Source organism: Athene noctua, chromosome Z (assembly GCF_965140245.1).
Source record: "Athene noctua chromosome Z, bAthNoc1.hap1.1, whole genome shotgun sequence".
NCBI classification, from domain to species: Eukaryota; Metazoa; Chordata; class Aves; order Strigiformes; family Strigidae; genus Athene; species Athene noctua.
The window spans coordinates 74,802,691-74,816,294 of NC_134077.1; the positions used below are offsets into that span (position 1 = coordinate 74,802,691).

Below are 13,604 nucleotides of genomic sequence, written 5' to 3' on the forward strand. Positions count from 1 at the left end.
TTTGAAGCCCACTGGTGAAAATTAAGATTCTGGTATTTCAGTGTATTTTGCCAAGAGATTGCTGTTCAACTGTGTGACATTTGTTGCTAATAAAATCCTCCTCTGAGTGTGTTGTCCCTTGGGTTCAGCTTCACCTTCTCTGGTCACGCACATACAAATGATTTGTGAGAGTAACAACTAAGGGAGTGGCAGTGGAAATCTTTCTTCAGCTTTGTCAAAGACTTTTCAGAGCAGTGAATATCTGGAAAGTAACAACTTGGTACTTTTTTGAGTACTGAACTGTCTGCTTAGCCAAAATTGCTTTCCCAAGACTTCTTCCCGGTGATCTGCTTTCAGATCAAAATACCTGTGTTGTGTTTATTGTACTATGGTTTGTGAATGAACCCTTAAGAAAAGGTGGGCCTTTAAGAAAAAAATATGTGAGATTTTAACTGCTGGAGTTTCAGCCTATATTGTCTGTGAAGATTGTGGTGATACTGGGAGAGCTTGGATCTACTAGGTCCTTGTTTTAAGCCTGAAGGCAGGATACAAATCAGAAGAAGGGGGGGGGGGGGGGAAAGGAGGCACTGCTCTGCCCCAGATGTCTTCTGCTTAAATTCTTATTTCTGTCAGTCTGAATTTCTTACTAGAGTGCAGCCAAATCAAGGATGTATTCCTGCCGTGGAGACTTTTCTTCTGAGGCAGATAAGTCCATTTGATTTCCAGGATGCCATCGGCCTGTCACACTTCTAAAACCCCAAAATGCCATCAGTTTTTATATAGGGTCTCTGTGTAACTATCTGTATTTATGAATAAATAATTATAGAAATCAATCATATATAGTGGCATACAGATTCAGTACTGCTGTTTCCTGATGATGGACTCAAAGCAATGGATCAATCCATCTTCAGCTTTTAGGAAGGTTTTTTCCTTCCACTTCTGTAATTTTAGTGATCTGATACCATTTGGAGTAAATAGAAGCACAAGCATTTGTTTTCTGTAGTAACAGTTTGCACGTCTGTGAATGCATACTGGTGTTTCCCAGCCTTCCTTAATTAGAAATATCCTTGCAATGTTACTGCAGTGAAACAAATTACATATGTTGTAATGAATGACATTAGGCAGCACTTACGGTATTTTTCCAGGATTGTAAGGTGGGTCTATACAGTACTTCTGCCTTCATAGTATTGAATGTATATTGTACTTTTATTCATTATTTAAGTAATCTTTACTTGTTCTTGTGCAGTCAGTTTAAAAAGTATTAATTTAAAACATTTCTTTGGTCTCTTTCAGGTTCGTTTTCTATCTGATCTTGTAAATTGTCATGTAATAGCTGCACCTTCAATGGTAGCTATGTTTGAGAACTTTGTGAGTGTGACACAGGAGGAAGACGTGCCTCAAGTAAGCAGAAGATCTGTGGCTCCTCCAGTGCTGTTTTCACAATTGTTCTGTACCATTGCTTCTGTACTTATGCTTAGAACAGGAAAGTTCTAGAGACAGCAAACTAAATAGACTGTCATGTGCAGTTAGTTTCCTTAGCATGAGTAAAAGGAGCCCATGGCAATTAGAAAATACATACATACAGTAAGAAAGCATGGTCCTTTATAGTGAGGTCACTGAAGTGAATTAATTTTACTCCGACAAGTGCTTAGTGCCTGACTTGTTCTGCTATATTGATAATCTGCAGAAGGACTGTGAAAGTGATACCACTTTTAAGTCTGCTTATCATGGTTCAGATTAAAATTACACAAGCAAGAATGTATTTTTTAATGGTTTGCCATTCCAGTCTTTTAACTGCTGGTCTTTATATCACTGCAAAATAGTAGCTTTGCTGTTGTTTCAATTTAAATTAAAATGTGGTATGTGTTCAAAATCTTTTGGCACATACTTGTATACTTAGATTTCAGGCTATTTCTTTCCTATAGGTTCGATGTGACTGGTATATGTTTGCATTCCTGTCATCTTTGCCTTGGGTTGGAAAGGAGCTATATGAGAAAAAGGATGCTGAAATAGATCGTCTCTTGTCTCAGACAGAAAGCTATTTGAAGTAAGTTGTAACCCATTAAAAACACTCTTATTGGTATCTATTCAAGTATGGATTAATAGCTTTGATTATTGCTCACTTAAAAGTATTCTGAAGTCTTAGGTCTGAGCCATTTGGGGGAGGGGGGGGATGGGGCACCCCTGACAATAGAATAGGTGGAGATATTTTTTTTTTAATTTGAAAAGTTTTACTGTCTTGTCTAGTTCTAGGGTATTGTTTTGCCAATTATTAGGCCTAGCATAAAGGACACAGCCAGCATAAAGATGAACCAATAACCAAATTGTATTTGATGCAAAAGGGTCAGTACATGGGTGAGCACTGGGGGTACAAACAAGTCAGTCAGAGTATACATAATCAACATCGATCCCATTGACCCCAACAACGACACTGCACAACCAACAATGGGTGGAATAAATCATGAAAAGCAGTTTCCCATAGAAGAGACAGGAGACAACCAAGTCAACAAGCCAAACACATAAGACCAAGAAGCCACATACTGAATCTCCACACAGCTCACGTTTACAAAGGCCAGACCTGACTGGAGCCCAGTCCCAGGGAGGCAGGAGGTCCTTCCCCAACAGGGAACTCTGCACAGGGCACCCACCTCACACACAGACACTGCCCCTCCTGCAAGGGGTCCCAGCTTTTATCCCTCAGTGGGACACCTGACCTTGGGTTACTCAGTGCGGGACACCTGGGGCTCATTTACCCAATGGCTCTGTCTGCCAGGCCGGCACCACCCTGGGGGGAAGCCTAAAGGGAAACTCACCCCCCCTTTGGGAAGGGCTGTGGGAATCACCCATATGTCAACCTTAATTTGGGGCTTGGGGTTGAAACCCCAGCATTTCAGGTATGTTGAAGGTCTTGTTCCGTTCATGCTGGAGCAGCTGCAGTTTTAAGTGTGCTGTGAATACTGATAGGTTGTTGCTTTAGTGCTCTGCAGTGTGACTGCTTTCTGTCTAGATGCTTCAGGTTAATGTTGTCAGGATATAATAGATGTATTTTGAGTAATCACAAACCTGGCTTTTGTATACTGTAGACCTCATCAGCTGAAGAGATCAAATAGTAGTACACTTGCAATAAGAAAAAAAAATGCTGCTCTAAATTAGTCTTTCAAAGATCAGTTTTTCTTTCCTGTGTAAACAGACGCCGCCAGAAGATTCATGTACCTATGCTACAAGTTTGGACTGCTGATAAGCCACATCCACAAGAAGAGGTGAGTGGACTTTACATTGCAATTTTTCAGGAAGTCTGAAAAGCAATTTTTTAGTAAGGTGTTCTTTTATCATAAAATTGAAAGACACCTCTAAAAGTATTAATGCTTTGAATGGTCTCCTGTTTGTTATTAATTCCAACAAGTTCTACACAAAGAATTATCTTCTAAGTCTTGGACCTAAATATAAGGTTGTATGGGGTGAGTAGAGAATGTTTGATTGTTTGCTGACAGGCCCCTGAGGAAATGTTATAAAGTGAGAAATGGTTGTAAATTGTAGTGTTTGCTTTGGAACTGCAGGTACGGCTTCATGTTAAAAGGACCTTTGTGAGCAGCAGAATGTAGTTCCTTACTTATCCCTTAATGTTCTCCCTTTGCAAGAAGGAAATCTTTGTAGTGGGTTGTTTTCTCAGATCTAGGAAGTGCTAAACAAATATATAGAAATTGTATGCAGCAATTACCATGCCATCTTTCACAATTAAGCCAAAAATACTGGAGGGGAGTGGTGGCATCTGGCTAGTTTGGGGTCAGGTTTACTTTTTCAGATATTCTTGGAGTTTTTTCTTTCCCCTAAGTTTGAGGACCAAATGAGTTGGAAAGTGAGATCTAATTGATCTGGGAAGTTTTGGAACATCACTCTCTTACGTTTTGTTCACTGTTCTGATTAAATCAGTCTTAAAATTGTTCTGTTAATCATAATTTGGAGAGATAGGCTGGCTAATTATGACTGATTTGTCAACGTGAATATTATGCCTGCCCAACATCTGCCTTTCCTTATTTTGTTCAGTAGAGGAGAGATCAGCAGAGTGTGTTTGAAACCATATGTTACCCAGAGTACCACAAACATGACTGTTCACTTCAGGTGCCAGTTGTTATTTTGTAGTGTGACAATTTCAGTAAATTCAAAGTACTTCCACGTAAAGATATTTCTTGCACCACTCATAACTTGAAACTTGAGTTCAGTAAGGCCACAGGCCTCCAGAGTTCTTGGACTGCTTTTAGCAGGAGAGTAATTAAACAAAACAAGACTCTTGCCAGTTGCACAGGTGTCTGTGCCATCTCTGGGAGAATGCTGGGACTCACAATTGTGTTGAAAACCATCGCAAAGGTATTTAATATTTGATAGCATTGTGTTTGTCTTGAATATGTGGTAGCTGGTAGTTTTGATTGCTCTGGGAACAGCATGGCAGTCCTACATAATGTCTTTCCAATTTTAATGACAGTTATTATGTATGTTTTAATACCAGCAATGAGCAGTATCTGAAGTAATGTTCAAGGCTGTAGTTTTGTGGCAAATTCAAAGGATGGCCATCATACTTAGACTCTTGGGCTGCCTGTTGGTGTTTAAAAACCTGCCAGGGGTTAAATTTTACTGGCACAATGTTGTGTGGAATTAGGAGCAAGCTCCGACATTTAGAATTCTTAATTTATTTCTTGGTTTACTGAATCAGAATTTAAGAAATATTTTTTTTCTGAATGGAATATGAAATTTAAGAAGTACTTTTCTGATAGTTCAGGGAGCTGCCAGCTTTTAACAGATTCAGCACATCTGATGTTTCTCACCTTTTTCCTTCAGTATTTAGACTGCCTTTGGTCTCAGATTCAGAAGTTGAAAAAAGACCGTTGGCAAGAACGACACATTCTGAGGCCCTACTTAGCTTTTGACAGCATTCTTTGTGAAGCGCTGCAACACAATCTGCCTCCGTTCACTCCACCGCCTCACACCGAAGATTCAGTGTATCCGATGCCAAGGGTTATTTTTAGGATGTTTGACTACACAGATGACCCTGAGGTATGTGGTTGCTGTGGGGGATGGTGAGTGGATTTCACAGTTAGGTTCCTGGGCCAGTATTGGTCAAAATACGATGTCCTTTCCCGGAATGGTGAGTGGCTTGGAGACTAGGAGCAGTTCTGCTTTGGTACTTCTGAAGAAATGAATTAAGTGACCAAGTAGAAAGCAAATCTGAGGAGCAGAATTTAGGGAGCGAGATGCTGTGATGCTTTCATTTAGAATGACAATGTTGATTGAATTCTCTAATATGTCTAGTAAAACTACATTCACAGTTAAGTCTTTCCATAAAGTTTGGTCACGAGTCTTTTTTCAGGCTAGGTATTTATTGTAATGTTTAAAGACTGTTGTTTACTCATCTGTTGAAATTTGTTGATGAATATTGTGGGACAAAGGAGCGCTTAACTGGGGTGGACAAAAGATCCATCTATCTCAGCAGTCTTCCTCCAGCACTGGTCAACAGCAGAGATAGAGACAAAAGTGTATAGGAATAGGAAAAGAATACATACTGCTTTCCCTAAGTGCTTTTATACCTCCCTTTGCTTTAAGGCTGTTGCCTTTTACTTTCTTTTATTGGTCCCTGTTTTTTGCAGTGAATGAGACCATAACTGTATATTCTTTCCACTTTATCCTGGCCACTCCTGGCTTTATTTCTTTATCACATATCAGCTTAACTCTGATTTTATTTTTTTACCAGACTGCACGGTGGTAGCCTGCCTGATGGCTCCACAGAGCAAAGGAAGAAGCAGATACTCAATGAACTTATAATCATATTCTCTGATTTTGTTTCCGTTTTCTTTTTGTAATGAGTCCTAGCATTATTTTTCCTTTTAAACGTCTATCTGAGGTTTGTGTGGAACTGTCACACCAGATTCTCAGTCCTGAAGGATACAGGGCAGCTGAGACTTACTCTGTTTATGTGGAAGCTGGACTATTTTTTCCACCTGTAAATGTATGTAGCATAGCTTTGCTACCTGTAGTACCACTGCATTAACAGTGATCTTTCATGAGTCTTAATTCTTTCTTAACCAGGGCCCTGTCATGCCTGGCAGCCACTCTGTTGAACGATTTGTTATAGAAGAGAACCTTCACTGCATCATCAAATCCCACTGGAAAGAGAGAAAAACTTGGTAGGAAGAGCTTATCACTACGGGGGCCTGGCACTTTATGTGCTACTATGGCTTTGGTGTCATCAGGAATATGCACTGGTTACACAAGAGCTCAAGATGAAACATTTCCTAGAGCATTTGATGAAACTTAATTTACTATATTTAACTATATTAAAACTGTTGCATGGAATACTGTGGGTCTGTAATATCCAGATAATGGAAAGCCTGTATGATCTAGGGAAACAGTGGCTCCTTGGGAAGGGAATTCATTGATAATGCAGGATGTGCTGCGAGAAATATGCAGACACACCTTACTCTTCATGGGAGCACTCTGTAGAGTGTGGTCGTGTTATACTTCCTGGAATTTTGAAGCTGCTGATTTGTTGGGGCACTCATCTGCTGACTGCACACTGGTGTTCATGAACACCCTTCTGCTTCTTGTTCCTTATTATATTCTCTTTGGGATTATATGGCAGGGATAACTGAGCTCGCTCTTGGGAGTCATTCCAGGACCACCAGGTTTCATTAGTTTGAATTCAGCTCTGCCAGGAAGCAGACAGGGCACTTCATTTCTACCTTAGCAGTATCTGGTGTGGGTAATTGATAACCAAAATGGTTTGCCACAGGTAGTTGGCTGCGTCATGCTTTCAAATGAAAATGACCAAACTTTGTGTAATATGCAAAAATGGGCAGAAACAATGTTTTTTGGTTGCAGCTGTTTGATTCAGCAGAAACTAGAAATTCAGGGTTGTTGAAGTTACTGAGGTAGTATGTTAATTCTCAGAGGAAAGTAAAAGACTAGAAGGAAAGAGAAGAAAAAAGATTTGCCAGAGAGGTAGAAATAAAGTCAAGGAAGTAGCAGTTGTTTGCTTTGTAATAACGATAGGTGATAATGAGCTGATTGAAAAATGAGCATTAAAAGGTGAAGAGTTTCTTATAACCCATTAGCTTCATTGTGTTTTCAGTCATACTGAACATCTGTCTGGAGATTTTTTCCTTTTCATATATGCATGCCAGAATTACAGATCACCATGACTATTTATGCAAAACTATTTTGTGTAGCAGTATAGCGTTCAAGTGGTGTAACTACATGAAGATAAAATACATCAATACAAATTATAGTTTAGGCAATGCTGGTGTTCTTGCGCTTTTTATGTTTTAAGTGTTCTGTGGATTGATGGACAGACTATGGAAACGTTTGGATGTGTTTGTGCTGCTTTTGTGTGAACTCTTGCCCAGACTTAAGCATTGTAACTTTGCTACTTGATCTCTGCATCACATTTGCTGTGCTATGTTTTGAACTAAATGTGTCTATGGTTTTGCAGTGCTGCACAGCTGTTGAGCTATCCAGGAAATAACAAGATCCCCTTGAACTACCACATAGTAGAGGTATGGATTTTATAGGTAACCTCTTTGTAGTGCTGCTACTTCACAGGTAACATGTCCCAACTAGTTCCATGATAGGTCCATTAAATTACCGCTTGATTTGGGAGTAAACCAAAAACCTTGCTGAATTCAACCAATGGTTTTTAAATGAGCAGGTTATGTGCAGTTATGCTTTTTGTTGTCATTTTAACTTGGTGCATGGGAGCTTTGGTCAAGTACCCAAATTTCTTAGTGCACTAGTAATCTAGGTTGTGGCATTTCTCAAACTTTCATTGTTTTACATGTGATGCTTCTAACGTATCACACAGCCTAAGAGAGGGCTACATTTGAGTCACATTTAGTTTTAAAAAAAATTGAATTAAGATACAAGAGGAAATGAACACAAATTGAAATACAAGAAATTCCATTTAAATGTAAGAAAAATCTTTTTTTACTGCAAAGATCATTAAACACTGTAAAAGTTTTCCCAAAGAAGTTGTTGAGTCTCTATCCTTAGAGAATTTCAAAATCTAATAAACAGGACACAGTCTTGAGCAACATGCTCTGGGTGACCCTGCTTTAAACAGGGGGCTTTTGAGTAGATTATCTCCAGCCACACTTGGTCATTGTGCATGATTTTGTGATTCTAAATTATTTTGTTCTCTTCCTGAAAAGAACTTGCAGTGAAATAGCAGTGTGTTTCCTCTGGGGCATGCTCCATATTGGAGAATTTTAAATAACTGTAATGTGTATCACAGGAGCAGCATACGTTTTCTTTTACTGCCTCCTTCCAAGGGTCAGTTTTCAAGATGCAGAGCTGTATAAAACTTGGTTAATTTCCATCAAAAGTTGAAAGGGATTAAGAGATTTTAGTAAGAATGGCAACTTGTCATATAAAGGCTTTATGAAGAAGTAACTATAAGTAGGAATTTCAGAGCTAATTATAACAAGATAGGAGATTTATCTTAATAAAAGTGGGATTGAAAATTCCTCTTGGCACCAAAATGCCAAATATTCTGAATGCTGTAAAGTTACAGTACTTTTGGTCAGCTTGTTCTTTTTGTACTCTGAATGCAGAACAGAGGAATCTTAAGATTAATTTTCTGCCTTAACACTGAAGTATCTTCATTGCTCTTCAGTATCTTCAAGTGCTGTATACAGCTGTGTATGCTCAGCTGTACACCAATGCCAACAAAGAGTTACAGCAATTCTCAACAAAATAAGTTATGTAAGGGGCCTGGAAGTCCGTTGATTCAGAAACCTGTAGGATGTGAAAATACCAAAGGTTTGCACAGATGAAATTACTGCAAAGAAGTGCATGGTTGGTGTGCAAATTATTTGACTATTAGTGTAATAACTCCCTTTTTCTTGCAATATTGAGTTATTGTAGAATATTAACTTTGGAACTTGGCTATGACTGCTTCCTTTTAATAAAGCTCCAGAGTTTTTAAGGCTTAGCATGCTTTTTTTAGGCTCCTGTTTGTTCTGCTTACTACTGCTCCCTTGTAAAGTCTCTCCTAATAGTCAAGTTGGCGATATGATGCTTTCAACACAATTTAACAGTTTAATCTGTGGAATTTCACTAACTTTTTTAGTAAGAGTTGTAGAAACAATACAGTCTAATGAATAAAGGAAAGTGTTTTCAGGTTCAGAACAGAGTTAGGCAGAAGTAAATGTAGCCTGAAAATGGTAGTCAGTACCTTCCCAAGTATGCCTCTTTTTGAGGACCCTGAGGCTCCACAGCGTAGCTTGTCACACCAAGCACATAATACTCTGTGCTGCCAGGCCACAACACTGAAATGTAGTGCCTTTCTCTCAGTAGCTCCTTCTGGATGTGTACATGGATATTTCTGGTAGCTGTGAACAGGGAGTGTCTGGGCAGTGTCATTGGCTTGGACTGCTAAGCCCTGTTGTGCTCCTGCAGCCTTTGGTACAACTTACACTTCACAGAATTCAAATGTTCATAATGTTGGTCTACTGATCTTTCTTGTGGCCTTATTTTCACAAAGTATGGCATACCAGTTTGAAACACTTAATCTGAATGTTTGATAATGAACATGTGATGAATATCACAAATACTGTTTTATGCTGTATCTCAAACAGATAATAACTGATCACGCTGTTGTTATTTCCTGTCTTGAGGAAAGGAGCAGTTTTCTACCTAACAGGGTTCCCCTATCTGTCTTAACAGTATGTCCAAATGATACTGTCATGGAAAGGTTCTCCAGCTCCTTGCAGTCATGCTTTCAAGTCCTTCCTTAGAATAAGTTCTAGTGGATGTGTTTTCATGTGCCGTTTGTGGAGTCTACAAACGGATGTTCATTTCTTAAACTAGTAAGACAGTTTTCTAAAGCTTATTCATTTAAGGTTCAATTCTTTCATGTTATTTAGAAGTTTAAAGAGGAAATTGACCAACCATATTGAATCAGAGTTTCCTCATTCCTTTGATATAATTTAAATGTAGTTGAGAATGGCATGCAAAATAGAAACTGAGAGATAAATGTGGTACAATTATGATCTTTTTGTAGTCATCACAGGATTGACATGCTGTTATAGGCAAACTTCAAAATAAAAACATGAATGCTGACTGCAGGATTATTTTCAGTTTTTTTAGAAGGATCCTCTGCCAAGGGGTACTGAGCATGTATTTTTGTTGTATGAAATGCTGGTTGTAATTTTGGATTGAAAGTTGTGACTTTATTTGTGTAAGTTTTTTTGTACAGGAGAAAAGAGGACACAGTGGAAAAGATACAGATGTAATTTTAATGCAAGTAGTCTTTTATACTAAATGCTTAGGCTTCATGTAATATGTTTATTTATTATTAACCAGAATCAGATTAATCTTAGATCATGTGGTAGCACCGCAGTAGGTCACATTATAACTATGCCCATTTCTACAGTTACATGGTGTATTTGTTAGACGTGATAGATATATAATGCTGGTGTTGTGTTAGTATGAAATGATAAAAGCAGTTAGAGTGGACTGTATTAGTATAGTGTAGGGTTACTCCGACCTTTATAAGTTTCTCTCTTTTTCCTGGAACATGCGTTGGACAGAATAATATACATATATATATATATATATATATATATATATATATATATATATATACACTTCTTGGGTATATAATTGTTTAAGATTGATGGTCACTACTGTGAAGCTGAGGGTTGTGCAGGCCATGTCAGGCTGTGCTCTGATTCTGTGCCTTCCTCTCCTACAGGTAATATTTGCAGAATTGTTTCAACTTCCATCTCCACCACACATTGAAGTCATGTACACAACACTCCTGATTGAACTGTGCAAACTTCAGCCTGGCTCTTTACCACAAGTTGTATCCTTTCTGTGCTACTGGAGAGCATTTATAAAATGCAGTCTTTATTTTGTTTGTTCTGTAGATAATGGATATGAGTATTACAGTAGCTGCATGAAACTGCCTGTAACACTCATGTGAAGCCCAAGTCTAGATTTGCCAAGTAGCCAAAACTCTTCTGCTTTCTGGACAATATTTTGGTACTTCCTCTGACCCTCCCAAGAATTGCTGTCTTAGTGAGGGGTTAAAATACAATACTCTTCTTTGTCACTGCAGCCTGTTTAGGTCTGGACAATGTGTGGCAGGGCCACAGACACATTAAAGGCTGAGAAGGAAAGGAAGTGACAGACTTGATCTTTTGTTCTAACAACTGTGTGAATGCTCCTACTCTTTTTAGTAGGAAGTGTAGCAGAGGATTTAAAGGAACTTGCTTGAGTTCCCACCCAGTGCTCCCACTAGGAGCATTCAGCAGGTCAATAATCATCTGTTAGCTCAGACAGGGTAGCTAAATGCTGAGGAAGGAGGCATGACTCCCAGCTAATTGTGGCTATTACACTGCCCCTACTTCACTGCTGTTTTAGATCATGTTAGATCATTGGTTTAGATCAAGCTATAGACTGAGAATGGAGGATGGTTAACAGATGTCTATCCACTGGTAATTTCATGCCCAAATTTTAATTCTGTTTCATGATACTCATCACTGTTTGCAAATCACATGATCTCAATGATTAGAGCCAAGTCTACTTTTAGAATTGGGCAGATATCTGTGCAGAAAGTTTTTAATGTTAGTAGGGACAATCTTAAGAAGGATAAAGGCCTTATTGGGCAAAGTCAGTGTAGACATACTTTCTTAAGCCTTCAGTGATGATCAAAGATTGTGGATAAGCATCAAGAGCAGCCCATGAAGCTAAAACTGGTGAGATTACAGAAGTATTCTGTAAGGAGATTGGTGTCTGTTGATATCAGTGCAGTTTAGCTTGTAGCAAGATGAAAATTCTGGCTTTCTATGGAAGAAGCCAACAGTCTCATTGAAATAATAGAAGAAAACCAGACTGGAATTAGAGGGTAGAACTCACAATATGCCTCATTTTTTAATTTGATTTACCTGACTGGGAGTACAAAAAGTTGATGACATTCTTTTAAAAAACTAAAGGGAATAACATCAGACTTACCTAGTGTTTTCTGTAATCCTTAATAAAAATCTTACAGCTTGCACAAGCCACAGAAATGCTCTACATGCGTTTGGATACCATGAATACCACCTGTGTAGACAGGTAGGTGTGTTTTGGAGACAATGAAAAATATTCGTCAATATCCAATTACATAAAAAAATGAAGACGCTATGGAAAGGGTAGTTAGAAGTCCTTGTTACAACTTCTTGATGCTAATCAAAATGTTCCTGGGCTCTGGCTTTGAGCAGTCCAAAGAGAACTGCTTGCCTCTCCTTCCCAGAAACACTACCCTGGAGGTCACAAGTCTAGATGTCTCTACAGGACAGTTAAGATTGGTGGCAGCTTTTCCATCTTAAAAGGTGTTCATAGTTGAATAGTACTTTGTTACCTAGTACTATGCCTGCTCCCTGCTGGTCTCGGAGGTGACTTGGAAGTGGAGTTAATGGCATATGTGCTGCCCAGAGAAGGAGAGTAGTGGTGATTTTGGCCTTTGAGTGAAGTCTGCATTGTGTAGAAGAGCTGTTAGTTACTCATTAAAAATGTGAAAGTCACATGTTCACGGTGAGTTTATATTTTAATTATTAAATTAGTAGGTCATCTCTTTGTATGAGACAACAGAACATGACAGGCTGTTTATTTGTCCATAAAAGCTTCGTTCTGACTCTCTGAACTCAGTCTTTTGTATCTGTCAACATAAATGCTTGATTAATGCTGTAATAGCTTTAGAGTTTAGGCTTGCCTTTGAAAAGTAGAATGGACTTATAAGAAAATGTCAACTGGAAGTTTTCCTGCACTTCTGACTTTTAATGAAGCTTTCTTTTTCTTTTAATAAAGATTTATTAACTGGTTTTCTCACCACTTGAGCAACTTTCAGTTCCGTTGGAGCTGGGAAGATTGGTAAGTTTCCCTCCTTTTGATTCGAACCTGATATTGCAAAAAACTAATTTCAAACTTATTCAGGAAGCATCACAGCATAGTGGCCCTGTTAATTGCTCTCCTCCAGAGATCTTTCTTAATCTGTTCACCACCACTCAGTGGCAGATTATTTTGATAATCTCTTTAGTCAGAGTATTGTCCCTGATGAACTCTGTGATAAATCTCAAGCCAGTGTAAGCGTTCCCTGAACAGGGGAAGTAAAAATGTGATTTCTTCAGTTTGTCCTGCACCCTCATTCAGTTGTTAGCAAATTTTCAAAAATGACTCCGCAATTTACTTTTAATGGTTTCCCCTGACTCTTTGTATCCTGTATTCATTCTGTAATCTTGCTGTCTGTCCTACCCTAAACCTTTCATTATAACCTTTATCGATGAGACCTTATGATCTGATCCATCAGAGCTGTCCCTGCCATCCATTCTTACCATGCCACATCTTGAACTTGCATCTCTAGCAGGAGTTCCCTGGACTCCATCAATGTCTTAACTGCAGGCTTCCCTGAGCTTTCCATTCCAGGCACTCATGTAGCAAGAGAGATCATCCTGGGGTTAAGTCCTCACTACAGTAACTTTGACAGCCTGTTACTGTACATGCTTTCTGTAGCTCATCTGCCCAGGTGTCCTTTAGTTTCTTGTGCTGGCCTCATGTAGAGTTAAGTGTTTGCTGGCTATTCTAGTATACATCCATGT

At 38.8% G+C, this 13,604-nt stretch overlaps 1 protein-coding gene across 2 annotated transcripts in view; it reads left to right on the top strand.

The window, feature by feature from the left end:
* NCBP1 (nuclear cap binding protein subunit 1) overlaps window positions 1–13,604 on the top strand; it is a 32,120-nt gene that overhangs the window by 3,287 nt on the left and 15,229 nt on the right. For both annotated transcript variants that reach the window (XM_074932324.1, XM_074932325.1), the window contains 9 exons: window positions 1,273–1,380; window positions 1,905–2,026; window positions 3,170–3,239; window positions 4,813–5,028; window positions 6,058–6,155; window positions 7,460–7,523; window positions 10,721–10,831; window positions 12,020–12,084; window positions 12,817–12,879. In XM_074932324.1, the coding sequence (XP_074788425.1) occupies window positions 1,273–1,380; window positions 1,905–2,026; window positions 3,170–3,239; window positions 4,813–5,028; window positions 6,058–6,155; window positions 7,460–7,523; window positions 10,721–10,831; window positions 12,020–12,084; window positions 12,817–12,879 (917 nt within the window). The remainder of the gene's footprint in view (window positions 1–1,272; window positions 1,381–1,904; window positions 2,027–3,169; window positions 3,240–4,812; window positions 5,029–6,057; window positions 6,156–7,459; window positions 7,524–10,720; window positions 10,832–12,019; window positions 12,085–12,816; window positions 12,880–13,604) is intronic.